This window comes from Hypanus sabinus, chromosome 11 (genome assembly GCF_030144855.1).
Source record: "Hypanus sabinus isolate sHypSab1 chromosome 11, sHypSab1.hap1, whole genome shotgun sequence".
NCBI classification, from domain to species: Eukaryota; Metazoa; Chordata; class Chondrichthyes; order Myliobatiformes; family Dasyatidae; genus Hypanus; species Hypanus sabinus.
In genome coordinates this window covers 90,838,962-90,856,142 of record NC_082716.1, presented here as the reverse complement: position 1 = coordinate 90,856,142, position 17,181 = coordinate 90,838,962, and the positions used below count along the sequence as shown (strand labels likewise).

Here is a 17,181-nt window from a genome sequence, read left to right as displayed (position 1 = left end):
CCTGTCCCACGGACCTGCAGGGGAATGAGGAGGAGAAGGGGGTGGGCGCGGTGTTTACAAACACTACTCTGTGTAGGGCTCTGGTTATTGATACCACTGTGACGCTCCTTGAGGTTGGAGACAGGCCAATGGAAAACAACGGCTTTTCAATCCATTCGGTTACTGTACAAGGCTCCTGTCATTGTGATGACTTTGGATTGGACCTGACCTTCTATTTTGGTCTGTATTATGAGGGAGGTTACGCTCTTGCTCTTGGCTCTTTGCAGACACTCACTACTGTTTCCATTGTCTATCATTGCCACAGGGAATGTCATTCCCTCCACTGACTCATTGAGAGAGGGAGTGGGTCTGCTCTGCCATCTCAGCTCTGCTCGGCTCCACCCAGTCCCAGGTTGGCCTTGAAATAGAAGCAAGAGTAAATGTTCCGTTCCCGCCCAGTAAAAGGTGCCTGCAGCCCCGCAGCAGCCGGCAAATCCATCCCCATCCAGACCTTCGAACTGTCAGCCTGGTGACTAAACCACAAATTCCCAATAAAAATATCACCTCCGTCTCGGCAATGTAGAGGTGCACGATTAGACTCAGAGAGAGCACTGGCTAACTAAATCACTTAATTCACCTCACACACGTGAACCTATGCTATAAGGTTAAGGAAGTTTCACTTGTTTCAACAATTGTTTAAAGTTCATCAGAAACATTTGGTGGTGGGAAATTCAGTTCATTGGTACCTACGTGGGTCCATAAATGGGGCGTGAGAAATCTGGGAAGAGCATGCATCAGCTAGAGTTCTCCTATTGCCCAGTAGAGCTGCGTCGGTACATAAACAGAGTGAGACGTTCAGAAGCAGAGCCTACTTCCAACAGCCACATTATGGAAACTGGCCACAGATCCCTGGACTTTTTCTGTGCTGTACTTTTCAATGACTGTGTGACTTTTACACCAATACATCCTCCAGTCTGATCTCCAAGCATCCAGGAAGTTCAAACCCATGCTATTCACTGCCAGCTTTTAAGGTTATGCTTCCAGTGTTAATACAACAACTTTCAGAAAAAGTAATTCTTTTTTTTTTACAGCTTAGTGCTGGGTATATGCAAAATAAGATTTTCATGCTATTAATTTAAGATCTACATCAATGACAATATCCTAACAAATGTGAGCTTATTTACTTTAAGTCTTTCTGTTTAAAGACAAGTTTTCTAATGCCATCAAACACAGACTGAAATCTGCATCATTTGACAAATATTCCCGTTAATCATACAGATAGTTCCCTGATCTTGTCTTATACTGTATTTGCAGTTGTGTATAATTTATATTATGTTGCCTGTGAGGCTGCTGTGGACAAGTGTTTCATGGCACTGTACCTCACCATACTTGTGCACGTGACAATGAAATTGACAATAAGCAATAAAGTGGACATTATATAAATTTGCATCAATTCACTTGAATTGCCAACACAATAAAATGTTTTGCTAAGCCAAAATTTGCTTGAAATCCTTCCTACAGTAGCCCTGACTAGATGCTTGAGCCACTATCGAGACACAAATAACCGGTCTGTTTGCCAGAAAACGACTAATGAACCGTCCGTTCTGTAAGTTCCCTCATTCAATCATGTCCCATTTTGGGAAAGCACTCAGTAGAAACAGGGCTCCTGTAGATGGGTACATTACTCAGCCTCCATCCAGTATTCACAGGTCATGCGTCCAGCTTCTGACGTGAATCCTGTGATGCCACCTGGTTCATTTGGTAGCACTCCTGCCTCTGAGCTAATTGCTTAAGAAACAAAAGCATCACTTGTACAATCATGAAGGTGTGCTGCATAATCAGAAACAACTTACAGAGGCCGGTTATGTTGCTCCTTTAAGGACAGATTCATTGGGATATCCTACAGAGAAACAGGCCCTTTGGCACACCAACTCCCATCAAGTTCTCCTTTTTACACTAATCCTATCCTATTTCAGTTTATTTTCCTGCATCAGCATCAACGACCACCCAGATTCTACCAAAATTTACAGACTAATTAACCTGCACACCTTTAGAATGAGGGGGGTGGGAGGGGAAAGGAAATCCATGCACAGGGAGGATGTGCAAACTCCACACAGACAGCACCTGAGGTCAGGATTGAACCGAGGTTACTAGAACTGCAATGCAGCACCTCTATAAGTTGTGCCATTGTGTTTCCCCTGTGTTACAGGTTTCGTGATACTTTTCAAAAAGGGGCAGGCATTCTCCATTGCCTCCACTTCAAGAGAAGCAAACTGCTAGAAGCACACAGCAGGATAAGCAGCATCTGTGAAAGCAAGTCAGAAGCTTTTTACTTTTTAGTTTTCCTACCACCTTCATTACCACACCCACATATTCTTCTGCCACAAGGTTGAAATTATAATGAATGCTCAGTGTTTCTCACCCAATTACATACAGAAAAGAGACATGTTCATCTTTGCACTTCTGGTTTTAATGAAGCCAAAGCTAGTCAACGCATTACAACCTTTACAACATTTCCTCATTGTTCTCCTTTTCAATTTAGTATACATGGCTTAAGACCCTCCTATCAGTTACTTTACCTCTCTCACTCAATAGTTCCAACAGTGAATTATGTAAATGTTTCAAATAATTCAACATTAAGTCATGCCCTTTTCTGGCTGTTGTTATCAGGAAGAAGTAATAGTTGCCTCAGGACCCACACCACCAAGTTCAGGAACAGTTATTACCTTTCAACCATCATGTTCTTGAACCAGAGGGGATAATTTCACACAACTTCACTTGCCCCATCACTGAAATGTTCCCATAGCCTATGGCTCACTTTCAATGACCCTTCATCCCAAGTTCTCAGTATTTATTGATCAATATTTATTTATTATTATTATCATTCCATTTTTTTCTTTCTTTTTGTATTTTCAGTTTGTTGTTTTTTGCACTCTGGTTGTCCACCTTATTGGTACAGTCTTTCATTGATTATAGTTATTGGATTTATTGAGTATTCCCACAAGAAAATGAAACTCTGGGTTGGTGACATATATGTACTTTGATAATAAATTAACTTTAAACTTTGATTAAGTAACAAAGGATGATGATCATAGCCTGGTTTTAAACAATTCTGTGTTCACTGCTGTTTGCTCCCTGTTTATAACCTCCATTTTACAGACTGACTGACTTCTTCTGGCTCTTTCCAACTGGTTGCTTAATTGCAGCATTAATGTAGAGTTTATTGGTCTTATGGGAACATCTATAAATTCTCACACTCAAGCTGATAACATCATTATAACCACCACACACAAGCTGCTTGAATTATGCAAACAAATTTTCCACCCTATTCTCCACACAGGCTGTAAACAGCAGAAAATGACCTGCACAGCAGACTCATGGTGGGAACCTGTGTTCTCCATATTGCTTTTACTCCCACACTGTAAAAATGGTATGCTTACTATTGGTCAGCAAGCACAAAAGCTGACAGGTTGTCACATGCAATGTACTGCTGTAGTAGTACTCACTCCTTACGTCATTAGCTGCAAAGTGCTTGAATAAGTCTTCGGTTTACTAAAAGCAATTAAGTTTCTTTCAATGTGGCTGGATCAACATGAGCTTTCACCCAAGGATCTCAAAAAGGATAATTGTGTAATCATCAAGTTATTGCTATAGTCAGAGAAAACTACAGCACAGAAACAGCCCTTTGGCCCATCTAGTCCATACTGAACTACTTAAACTGCCAAGTCCCATTGACCTGCTCCCCGACTATAGCCCTCCATACCCTTCCCATTCATGTACCTAAGCTAACTTCTCTTAAAAATTGAAATTGAAATCACATCCACCACTTGCACTGAAAGCACGTTCCAGACTCTCACTGCCCTCTGCGTGAAGAAACTTCCCCTCCTGGTCACCTTAAATATTTTACCTTTCACCTTTAACTAATGACATCAAGTTGCACCCTCTGGAGGATCAGAGGGATCTTGGGGTCCAAGTCCATAGGATACTCAAAACAACTGCACAGGTTGACTCAGTGGTTAAGAAGGCGTATGGTGTATTGGCCTTCATCAATTGTGGAACTGAATTTAGGAGCCGAGAAGTAATGTTGCAGCTGTATAGGACCCTGGTCAGACCCCACTTGGAATATTGTGTTCAGTTCTGGTTGCCTCACTACAGGAAGGATGTGGAAGCCATAGAAAGGGTGCAGAGGTTGCCTGGATTGGGGAGTGTGCCTTATGAGAATAGGTTGAGTGAACTGGACCTTTTCTCCGTGGAGTGAAGGAGGATGAGACGTGACCTGATAGAGGTGTACAAGATGATGAGAGGCATTGATCATGTGGATAGTCAGAGGCTTTTTCCCAAGGCTGAAATGGTTGCCACAAGAGGACACAGGTTTAAGGTGTTGGGGAGTAGGTACAGAGGAGATGTCATGGGTAACTTTCTTACTCAGAGAGTGGTGAGTGCATGGAATGGGCTGCCGGCAATGGTGGTGGAGGCAGATACAATAGGGTCTTTTAAGAGACTTATAGATAGGCACATGGAGCTTAGTAAAATAGAGGGCTATAGGTAAGCCTAGTAATTTCTAAGGTAGGAACATATTTGGCACAACTTTGTGGGAGCAGGGCATGTATTATGCTGCAGGTTTTCTATGTTTCTATGTATCTCACATAACCTCGGTAGAAAAAGCCTGCTTGCATTTACTCTATCTGCACCCCTGATAATTTTGTATACCTCTAACAAAAAATCTCCCCTCAATCTCCTACTTTCTAGAGAATGAAGTTCCAACCTATTCAATCCTTCCTTATAACACAAGTCCTCCAGTCCCAGTAACATCCTTATAAATTTTCTTAGTACTCTTTCAATACTATTTACATCTTTCCTGTAGGTAGGTGACCAAAACTGTACACAATACTCAAAATTAGGCATCACCACTTCAACATAACATCCCTTCTCCTGTACTCAATACTTTGATCTATGAAGGTCAACGTGCCAAAAGCTTTCTTTACAACCTTGTCTGTCTGTGATGTCACTTTCAATTAATTATGGACCTGTATTCCCAGACCCCTCTGTTCTATCACCCTCTTCGATGCCCTACTGCTCACAGTGTAAAACCTGCCTTGGTTGGGCCTGGTCATTGTTGTATTTTTCATTTGGTCCCATTTTAGAATCAGAATTATATATATTATCTCTGACATACAGTCTGTTGTGAAACTTGTTGCTTTGCTGCAGCAGTTCAGTGCAAGACATAAAATTACTATAATATTTGTATCTGACAAATATGTGCTTTCCTGCAAAGCAACATCGTCCTCTCCTCTTCAGCCCTTCACCTGCAGTGAAGCACTTTGATATTTACTGAAGTGAAAAGTACACACACTTCTTGGAGTCATAGACAGACAAGGAAGGCCCTTGGGCCCACTGACATCCCTGTCCATTAAGCTACCCATTTCCATTAACCCATTTCTGTTCCATTCCATTTCTGTTCTCCCTACATTTTCATCAACTTATCTCCAGATTTGACCCAGAAATACAAGTAATTAACAGTAGCTAATTAAACTACCAATATACATGTTTCTTTGATGTCAGAGGAAACCAGAGGACTCAGAGGGAACCCATACAGTCATAAGGAGAATCTGCAGACTCCACACAGGCAGCACCTGAGGTCAGGATTGAACCATTGTCTCTGGCACCAAGAAGCTGTGCGTCGACTAGCTCCACAGCTTGAAATACAGTAACTGCCTTACCCACTGATTCAGCCACGGTACCTTATGTCTTTCAATCAACATGTCTTAGGGACCCAAACTAGGTGCCAAACAATCACTCTTTAATTTGTCCATCTTCTTCACTAATCTCTGGAATGTCCCGGGGATGCCATTAATCTTCCACCTCATAAGTCATTCAGTTTTCAGCCTTCCTGGGGCTGAGAATGAAAGGAATGGACATATTTCCACCATCCTGGGAGGAATCACTAGCAGTAAACAGACAGGAATGTTTGACCCTGAGACCTGATACCAAAGGCAACAAAAAATAAAAATACTCATAAAGCCCAGGTCAAAAATATACTGTGAAGGAACAAGCAAGAACTCAAGGGTTCATTATATCTCACCAAGGCTGAGACATAAAACTCCCTTTTCTGCCTAATCTGCCTCTCCCCCCACCCCAGTCGCTGACCCAATTCTTACCAAGCTGTTAAACCCACATCATCAAACTGCTGAACATATATACCTGAACGTGAACTCTCTCTTGAATCAGGGCAATTAATCAAGATAATCAATGGGAATCAATTGATGTCTGGAAGGTGGTATCCTCTAGCACAGCAGGGAGGAGATGTGTCAAGAATTAAGCTAATTCTTAGATGATTAATTTAATACCCTTAATCCTTTTTAAATGGATTCAATTGGCTGCTCCTATCTGTCATTCAGATATAAAATGTATGAGCCACAATCAAACGAAGCAATACAGATGTGTCCAGCTCCACTGTAATTGACTGAATTCAGTCATTTAAACTAGGCTTAAAGTAATTCTAAGTAATTGCAGCAATATCAGAAGAAACACAGCAAAGTCTGCCTACCATTGATCACAGTCACCATGGATACAGGATATTAATGCAAATTAACAGGACCATGGGTGTCATTGCACCTGAGGTTCTGGCCCAAGTTGATGGACGTCTCCATATGGCCACAACTCCTCAGCATTCTGGTAAGGTTGAGTGCCTGGGTGTTTGGAGTGCTGAGTACCTTGGGCATGTAGTGATTCTCTAAAGTGAAAAATTCTATGGTCTGTGACACTATTTCTTTCAGGCATACTCTGACCTTACTGCTGGGTGGGCAGATATCATGGGGAGTTCCAGCTCACAGTCTGCAGTGGAGACCAGAGTCTGAAAAAAACTCATGCAGAAACAGAAAGAGTATTTAAATGTGTAAGGGTGATTTGAAGGTAAGATTTTGGCAGGATTTCCACAGAGACACAACAAAGATGAATAGGGATAGGTTTCCCCTTGAGCCTTCGCATTCTCTGCAAATTTTGCAATCTCCAACACGATCCCATCATGTGGCTCATCTTTCAAACCCCCGCCCCCCACTCCCTGCTTACTACTGACATCGCTCTCTCCATGATCCTGTTGTCTGCTCCTCCCTCCCTACTAATCCAGGTGAGACAGTCCTTCACATGTGAATCAACCATTACACCTGGTGCTCTCAGTAAGGTCCGTTGCAGAGTGGGGATTGCTTCATAAAGCACCTTCACTTCATCCTCTGGAACAGCCAGGAAATCCTGGTGGCCAGCCATTTTAATTCCACTTCCCATACCATCACCAAGATGTCTTTCCATGTCCTCTACTACTGCCAAATTGAGGCTAGACACAGATTAGAGGATTAGCCCCTCATATTGGTAGTCAATAAACTGATGGCATGTACATTAATTTCTCTAACTCCTGTTTACCACTCCCTTCTGACTCTTTCCCTCCATTTTTTGTTTACCCTTATCCTAATAGTCCACATCACCTCTTCTTTCTCCCCTCCCAGTCCTCTCAATCAGTCCATCGCGCACACTTTCTTCCATCTGGTTTCCCTCCTTATGTCCTTCATTATTTTATTCCATGATCCACTATCTTCTTTCAGATTCCATCTTCTTCACCCCTTTCCACCTTTCACATATCACCTCAAAGCTTCTTACCTTGCCCACTATCACTCCCTTCACCTATCATCTTGCTCCATCCCTTCCCTCCACCTGAATCCCCTGTTCCAATGAAGGGTCTCAACCCAAAATGTCAACTGCCATTTCCCTCCATAGACGCTGCCTGACTCACTGAGATCCTTGTTCGGGATTTCCACAGAACTATCTTAATCACCTGCTGTAACTTCAGTAGACATTGGGAGATATAGCAAGAAGTTTTTGCAAGCTCCAAGCATTATCAGATGTAAGTCATCTCTTCCTATTTTCATCTATCCTTCCCTGGCTGCCACCCAGGACAGACAACTACAGCCATGTACACTGATGGATATTGATGAAAAATTGCACTGTCCAGAAGCTGTGACATTGGTGGATACACCAGATTAGATTTAAAGGGATGGAATGGGGTATTTCATTTCAAAGTCAAGTCAGTCATATGTATTTTGTAATACAAACACGGAACCTGTACAGATTGAAGAGGAGGAGGTGCTTGCTATCTTGAGGAAAATCAGAGTAGATAAATCCCCAGGACCTGACAGGGTATTCCCTCAGACCTTGAAGGAGACTAGTGTTGAAATTGCAGGGGCCCTGGCAGATAGCAATACCTCTCATCCATGTACCTGTCTAAGTTTTTCTTAAATGTTAAAAGTGAGCCCACATTTACCACTTCATATGGCAGCTCATTCCACACTCCCACTACTCTCTGTGTGAAGAAGCCCCTCCCCAATGTTCCCTTTAAACTTTTCCCCCTTCGCCCTTAACCCATGTCCTCTGGTTTTTTTCTCCCCTAGCCTCAGTGGAAAAAGCCTGCTTGCATTTACTCTATCTATACCCATCATAATTTTATATACCTCTATCAAGCCTCCCTTCGTTCTTCTACGCTCCAGGGAATAAAGTCCTAACCTATTCAACCTTTCTCTGTAACTCAGTTTCTCAAGTCTGGGCAGCATCCTTGTAAACCTTCTCTGCACTCTTTCAACCTTATTAATATCCTTCCTGTAATTTGGTGACCAAAACTGCACACAATACTTTAAATTCGGCCTCACCAATGCCTTATACAACCTCACCATTACATTCCAACTCTTATACTCAATAATTTATAAAGGCCAATGTACCAAAAGGTCTCTTTAATACCCTATCTACCTGTGATGCCACTTTTAGGGAATTTTGTATCTGTATTCCTAGATCCCTCTGTTCTACTGCACCCCTCAGTGCCCTACCATTTACCTTGTATGTCCTACCTTGGGTTTTCCTTCCAAAGTGCAACACCTCACACTTGTCTGTATTAAACTCCATCTGCCATTTTTCATTCCATTTTTCCAGCTGATCCAGAACCCTCTGCAAGCTTTGAAAACCTTCCTCGCTGTCCACTACACCTACAATCTTTGTATCATCAGCAAATTTGCTGATTCAATTTACCACATTATCATCCAGATGATTGATATAGATGACAAACAACAATGGACCCAGCACTGATCCCTGTGGCACATCATTAGTCACAGGCCTCCACTCAGAGAAGCAATCCTCCACTACCACTCTCTGACTTCTCCCATTGAGCCAATGTCTAATCCAATTTACTACCTCACCATGTATACCTAGCGACTGAATCTTCCTAACTAACCGCCCATGCGGGACCTTGTCAAAGGCCTTACTGAAGTCCATGTAGACAACATCCACTGCCTTCCCTTCATCCACTTTCCTTGTAACCTCCTCGAAAAACTCTAACAGATTTGTTAAACATGACCTACCATACACAAAGCCCTGTTGACTCTCCCTAATAAGTCCCTATCTAAATACTTGTAGATCCTATCTCTTAGTACTCCTTCCAATAATTTACCTACTACCGACGTCAAACTTACTGGCCTATAATTTCCTGGATTACTTTTAGAGCCTTTTTTAAACAATGGAACAACATGAGTTATCCTCCAATCCTCCGGCACCTCACCCGTAGACACCAACATTTTAAATATATCTGCCAGGGCCCCTGCAAATTCAAAACTAGCCTCCTTCAAGGTCCAAAGGAATACCCTGTCAGGTCCTGGGAATTTATCTACCCTGATTTTCCTCAAGATAGCAAGCACCGCCTCCTCTTCAATCTGTACAGGTTCCATGACCTCACTACTTGTTTGCCTTATTTCCATTGATTCCATGCCAGTTTCCTTAGTAAATACTTGACTTTCTCACCTGGAGACCACAGTCTATGTGGATTGGAAATAACATCGCTTACTCACTGACAATCAACTCAAGGATGTGTGCCTAGCCCACTGCTCTACTCTCTCTACACACATAACTGTGGCTAGGCACAGCTCAAATGGCAACTATAAATTCACTGACAACAAGGCTGAATCTCAGATAATGACAAGGAGACATAAAAGACTAAGATAGATCGGTTGGTTAAATGGTGTTGCAACAACAAATTTGCACTCACCCTCAGTAAGACCAAAGAGCTGATTGTGGACTTCAGAAAGGGGTTTGTCAGCAGAACACATATCAGTCCTCATCAAGGGGCCAGCACTGAAAAGGGTAAGCAATCTGAAATTCCTGGGTGTCATCATCTCTGAAGACCTATCCTGGGTCCAACATATTGATGCAATCACAAAGAAGGCATGACAACAGCTCTATTTCATTGGGAGTTTGAGGATTTGATGTGTCACCAATGACTGTAACATAACTACACAGTCAGGTAGCTTCTGAGGAGCACATCTCCTGATGAGAACAGTAAGGTTTGGGATAGGTCTGGGCCAAACACAAGGCAGTATCGGAATTCTATCTGTTCCTGGTTGCTTCCTAGTAAAGGCACTGATGTTCCTCCAACTCTTGTTGAAATCATGGACAAAGGTAGTTAAAATTGCATTACTGCCCATTTTTTTAATTCGGAAGAGCCTACAGAAAAATTCATGGGGAACATCCACATAGGAGAAAGGTCAAGGTAAGGAAATGAAGAACTGCGGATAAGGTGACCTGTTGTAGGAAGGAAAGGAGTTTGTGTGGAGCAGAGTACATTTGGATTGAATGGCCGATGGAAGGCCCCACTATACACTTACTTAGTTTTTTTTAACATTGGTAACCTTCTGTCTATAGGGGATGTAGCCAGGAGAGGTAATGACGAATGCATGCTGGTGGTGCTGGATGCTGTTAGTAGCATCCTTTATGTGGAGACAGATTAGCTCTCACTGTGGTGTGACACCTGGCTCAGGCTGCAGATATTTCCAGTTTCATATGTTACGTACCCTGTAACTGGGTGTCTGACCAGCAGAGAAAGAAGAATCCGTTGGAGACTGGTGGTACCAAACTAAGGGTGTTTATTAGTAAACTACACAATACAATATCAAAAATGCAAATATACATATAAAACAAGTTAGCAGTAATAAACCTAAAAGTGTAGGAATAATAGTAATCAATAATAAACAAGTTCTATTGATGTCTATGGGTAAGTGAATTGTCATAGGAAAGTATAGAGTTCAGTTCATAAATGCTGAAGTAATTATGGTTGATATATTGAAATTGTTGGAGAGAGAGAGAGAGAGAGAGCGAGTGAGATGTGACAGCAACAGTTGCGGCAGGCAAACCTTTTTGTGGCTTTCTTAATCCGTCGTATCTTTGTGGTCATTTAGTTATGACCCCTCTGGTCTTCAGCTGGACTGTTCTTCTGTGGTGGACTCGTCACTCTGGCATGAGTGGACACACACACAAGTCCCCACTGGCCCTGCTGTAACACTGTGAGCTTTACTGACCGATCTCCTGGTTCAGTCTTTGAAGCCCCCACTTTCTGTGGGTTCCCAACACTCAATCAGTGTCCACTGGTGTGTCTGAAGGGTGTCTCTCCAGACCTGTCTTTTTATCCCCACTCACGGGGTCTCAGCTATCCATCAACTCTGAATGACCGTGTCCATCAAATCAGGCCACTCCTGCTATCTCCTGAGGAATGTTAACGAGCAAAGTACAGTCCTTGTAGTAGAAGGTAAATAATCCAGGAAGAGTCATAATACAGTAAATCAACAGGCTCTCTCCCCCTCTTATCTGTAGCAAATGTTCTTGCCTGGGCTTTATCTCTCTCTCATGAGCAGCATAACAACAGCAATAGTTCGTAGTTCTCAGGAGGGGGGTTGGAAATGGTTAACTCTGCACCCCATTGTTCACCAGGTCTGTTCATCACTCATAACACATACCAGAACAAATTACGTTCTGTGACTACATTTTGAGTGAGTTCTGGAGGCAAAGTTGCCTTTGGTACAAGTGTCAAAGGGGAATTGTGAGCCAGCAGTCATGATTACAGCATTTGGTCCTAAACAACCCAGAGACTCACGTTCAAATCCCACCAAGTCAGTTGGCTTAAGTTCAGTTACTAATCTAACATGTTAAAAAATGCTTATTTTGGGGAACAATCACAACACAACTTGATATTGCTGTTCCTTCACTATCACAGGGTCAAAATGTAGAAACTCCCTCCTTAGCAACAGGGATATACCTACACCTTAATGACTGCAATGTTTGAAGATAGCAGCTCTCCATCACCTTCTCAAGGGAACAAGGGATCAAATGCTGGCTTAATCAGCAAAACCCACATCCTTTGAATGAACATAAAGCTATCAGATTAGTATAAAAACCAGCTGGTTGTCTAATGCCCTTCAGCAGTGGAATTCTGGACTCCTTACTTATTCTGGCCCTAAAGTGATTCAAGACCTCTCACTGTAGGTGACATTTAAAAGACCTCTGACAGCTGAAGGAAGCTACTCTGCTAAGAAGTAGTTCAGGATGAGCAATAAGTGCTGGACTCTCTGGTGATACTAAATTCCTGAGAAAGAAGTGGTTTTAAAAATTTCACTTGATTTTGCTTTGCATCATCAAACTCAATAGGGTAAAGGCTGAGTGGGGTGTAAAGGGTACCTCTGATTGCCCAGTTTGGCAGCAGTGGCCTGGACTGATACCTCCCCCTGTGGACCTAGTGCTCACTCACCACATTTCAGGTTGCCACAGTCGCTCATTTCTGAGGTGAGAAGTGAGACCATGGGGAAAGGGTGTTCCAGAGTGCAAGAAGAAAAGCCAGTCACTTCATGCTGACTTCCGATGAGTAGGTGTAAGGAGTTACAAGCAGCTGCCTCCACACCAACTTTCCTCAGTATCAATTTGCCTAGAGCAGACCTTAAACCCAGCAATTAGACTTTGTGGCTTTTGAAGAGTGGGTCAATATAAACACAATCCTTTCTCAGCAGCACAATAATATACTATCTGTCTCAGGATATAATACTCCTATGATTATAAATATTCATTACTTGTATTACAGTACACAATGCCACAAGAATACCTGTTAGTGCTGCTATTTCTGTGTGGTTACAGCATTTGATGTATCAGCCAGCAAAGAGGAGCATTGAGAACTACGAGCTTGAAGAGTATCATCTGTTTTACAGTTGCTCACAATACTTTGAGTGATGAACACTACCAGTAGATCACCTCCGCAGTCCTTGTCATCTCCCCACAATCCACATCCCTAATCTCACAGCACCTAGTTCAAAATGAGTAATTTAACCTGCAGCTGCACTAACAGTTTTCACACCCTACATCACTCTTGAAGATATTCAGTACTGCACACATCTCAATGTTTTCATGTCTTCAGTGAGAGAAGCATCACTTTTGCTGTTACCTAACATTGCCTGTACTCACATTCACAATGGCAGAAGTGACCGTCCCATTCAAGATGGCTCACAGTGGATGCAAGTTCTGCTGATCATGCTGCCAAATGTTTCACACCCAGAATTCTGCTCACAACACTGTAAGCCATCACCTTGCACCAATATTGCTATTTTAACAAACCCATTGATAAGATCCACTGCACTCTAGTTTTAGTGAATCTTTCACACTCAATTTATCTGATCTTTGATATGAAAACAAAACATCTTAAATTCAGCAGAAAACATAGCAACATACACAAAGTGCTGAGTAGGCAGTGCTGGGAATCTTGCTGTCACTGTTCATAAACCCAGCAACTGGGAGCAATTCCTTCATATGAGCAGCATTGACTCTGTGCATTACCTGTCACATTCTAAGACATTGCATCATTGACTGTATGAAATCCTTAGAAAGCGAGTGGTAGCGAACACTAAATGCCCACAATTTACTCATCTCAGGCATGTCATTCCACTTCTCTCCCAGAGAGAGTGGCACAGTGGGAGGGGAGTCACTCCCTTTGAGGCTGCTGTCAGTCGAGGTTCAAGCAAAGCACTGAGAGAGACTAAGCAACAGCTGGTCTGCCTGGTCTGCTTGGTGTGATAACAGAACATGGAGATGGGACAAACAGAAACATGGGAACATTAGTTCTTATAATAAGCTGGGGGCAGGGGCTGGGTTTACATTTTTCTTTATTTAAGAGAGCAGATTGTTTCTCACTTACTTTTCGTAGTCATGCTTGCAGTAAAGCTTCTTGTCTCTGTAGTAGCAAGTGGTAGCAAGGGGCTCCCTGCACCCAGCACATTGCACACACTGCTCATGCCAGAAGCTGTCATTCACCCGCAGAAGAAACCGGTCTAGGATCACCCTATCACAGCCCTCGCAGACTGCCCTCTCCTTTCCACTGGGCCCTGGAGAGAAAAGACAGCAGAAATCCCTGAATCTGCTTATACCACAGGTTCTGCCATTTGACAGGTAAAATGTCTGGGATATGGATTATCGACACCAAACCATGGTGGGAAGGGTTATGTATATGGACCAATAAAGGCGACAAGGAAAGAAAGGAGATTGAGATGAACTGATAGCTAGCTAGCTAGTTAATACAATCAATAGATACACAGATAAACATATATATCATACCTAAATAAATAGAATGATTGATTACATAGATAGGCTAGAAAGAAAGATTACACAGGTAGGTAGATAGATAAATAAATAAATAGGTAGATAGACACTTAAATAGATAAACACATATTTTATAAAGATAGATTGATAGATAATATAGGTTGATATGAGACAGATTGCATATCTATATGGATAGATAAATGAACAGATAACCTGGTAAATTGATATATAGATTGTTAAATAGATTGAAATGATATACATTTTGTATCAAAAGATAGATTATGTAAGTAGATAGAGATGGATAGAAAGAGCAAAAGATTGGTGGATGACTGGTAATGGAGAAAGAAAGTGGAAGAGGAGCAAGGGTAGGGACATGCCTCAGTGGAACAAGCCATTTGATTCATGCAGTAATGAAAGAAATAGAGACTACAAAATAGGAAAGAAGAAGTTTTAAATGAAGGGATGGGTGAATGTCTTCAGGAAGGAGAGGGAATGATACACTTAATATGTATCCATTGAATGTTTTTGAGAATTCTGTGTACCAATAATAAATACATAATTAAAATCAAAACACTGGGTCACATCATACAGTTGTGCTCAGAGAACCCTTACAGACAAAACACATTCTATCTATGAAACTGTATGATGAATCCCTCCTCACTTTATTCTCTAGATCAGGAACAGGACCACTCCTGTACATTCTATTCCCACACCACCTCAGTTCTCTGCTGAGTAGAGTAAGAAGGGTACTTTAAGGAAATAATTTGCAACTTTACAGATCTCAGGATATCCAAAAAAACTTCACAGCTTTTGAGGTATTTTTGCAAATGTAATATTAGTTACAATGCAGGAAAACACAGCAGTCAATGCACTGCACAGTCCCACATGCAACAGTAATGTCCTGTTTCACAGATAATAGTTGACAGGCATACAATCATCTGTTTAAATTGCCCTTCCTTATTTTACAACAGCCTGTGAAAGCTGACAAAAGATGTTTCTGCTGGAACTGCTAAGAATAGATATGAAACATACTCATGGTGCTTACAGAGAAGGCTTTCATCCAGTCAGTCTGGGCTACATTCAAAGCCAGCTCCAGGACTTGGAAAATCATTCATGTTTATTCTGCAGTACAAACATTTAGGTGGATCTTTACACAGCTCCATATTCAAACATGCATGTTAATTTCAGGTAAAAACTCTCAGTAAGCAGAAATATACAGGGACATCATTAAACAGAAGACACCAATGTTGACACAACTATTGCACACAGTATCATACATATGTATTCCTCCCACAAAATCTGGCTTGAAAATCAAAGCAAATTCTCAACAGAAAACAGTGAGAAAAATTCATTCACCAGTAACTGGCAGAAATTACAGTGACAGGTGAGGAGATAGTCTTCCCCTCTGCTCCATCTCCAGAATCTAAGTTGGTAAATTGGTTTATTATTGTCACATGTTACGCGATACCATATAACCATATTAGAGTGATATAGTGATAAAATTTGTTCTGTGCATATCTATACAGTTCATTTCATCACATCAACAGATTAAGGTGGTAAAAACAACAACAGAATTCACTAAATAGTATTACAATGCAGGCACACAATAATGGGAAAGGTAGGCTGTGAGATCAAGACTTCATCAATATCATACAAGGGTTCTGTTCAATATAACAGTAGGTTAGAAGCTAACTAAAACCATAATTTAAGGATCAAAACTTTTAACCTAAGTACAGTGATTTCCCTGGCCGGTGCAGATAGGCCATACAATAGTGCCATCTGGTGATACAGGATATGGTGAATGCCATGGGCATGTGTTTGCCTAACCTGGACACACTGAACCCTAATGCATATTGATGATATACAGTAAGCATAATCAGATAGAGGGGATTGCTAAAGTCATAATGGGCAACAGGAATATGCACAGCTAAGGTCATAGGAAAACAATGTATTTGCTGATTGGTGTGAAAGACAGAAAAGTGATATTAATATTTAATGGCTATAATGTTGCACAATCTTTTCTACCTGTTTCTGTAATTAACTCATTTACTTCATCCATTCCTGTCTTGTACATAGAATGGAGTAGGGTTTCCCATCAGAGAGAGCAACTTGCTCAATAGCTGCACAATTCACAGAGGTTTATACAAATCACACACTGAAGATTGATGAGTGTGTGTGTTCAAGTGTCACAATATAATTCAATGGAAGGAGTCAGCTTTCCTTGTACTGTCTGTGGGTACTATCTAATTAAAGCTGTTAGCCATAAAGTATTATACTGTAAGACACATTGTTCTGATGTTGATTTCTGTGTACTATACAATGTATAATGTAGACTAGTAGAATGCATAGTATCATTTCAACATAAAGTATCATCAATTGTCTTCTGAGTTAATGTGTGAGGAATCTGGTTCCATGTCCCATCATTTGGCAGGTTTCCTTGAACCAGGCACAGATAGCTAACCACAGAGGGGATACTGAGCCATATTTAATCACTTTCGAGAATGGAAAGGTATAGAAATTATCAAACCAAAATGGCAAACATGAATTCTGTGATAATGTATTGCTTGACATGATAATACTATTTAATATTCACAGATTACAGTCAGTGCAGATCAGTAAAAACATTCCATCTTGAGTGAGAATCAGTACAGGCACACCTCAAGAATACTTAGCCCACTGTTCTGCTCTCTATATATTCATGATTGTGTGGCTAGGCACAGCTCAAACGCCATTAATAAATTTGCCGATGACACCACAGTGTTGGCC

The 17,181-nt window shown here is 41.5% G+C and overlaps 1 protein-coding gene across 1 annotated transcript in view; it reads right to left on the bottom strand.

Moving 5' to 3' along the window:
- The window catches only part of LOC132401627 (LIM homeobox transcription factor 1-alpha-like), a 449,308-nt gene that overhangs the window by 420,657 nt on the left and 11,470 nt on the right, over window positions 1-17,181 (bottom strand). The window contains exon 2 of the mRNA XM_059983646.1: window positions 14,015-14,201. Coding sequence (XP_059839629.1) covers window positions 14,015-14,201 — 187 coding nt within the window. The remainder of the gene's footprint in view (window positions 1-14,014; window positions 14,202-17,181) is intronic.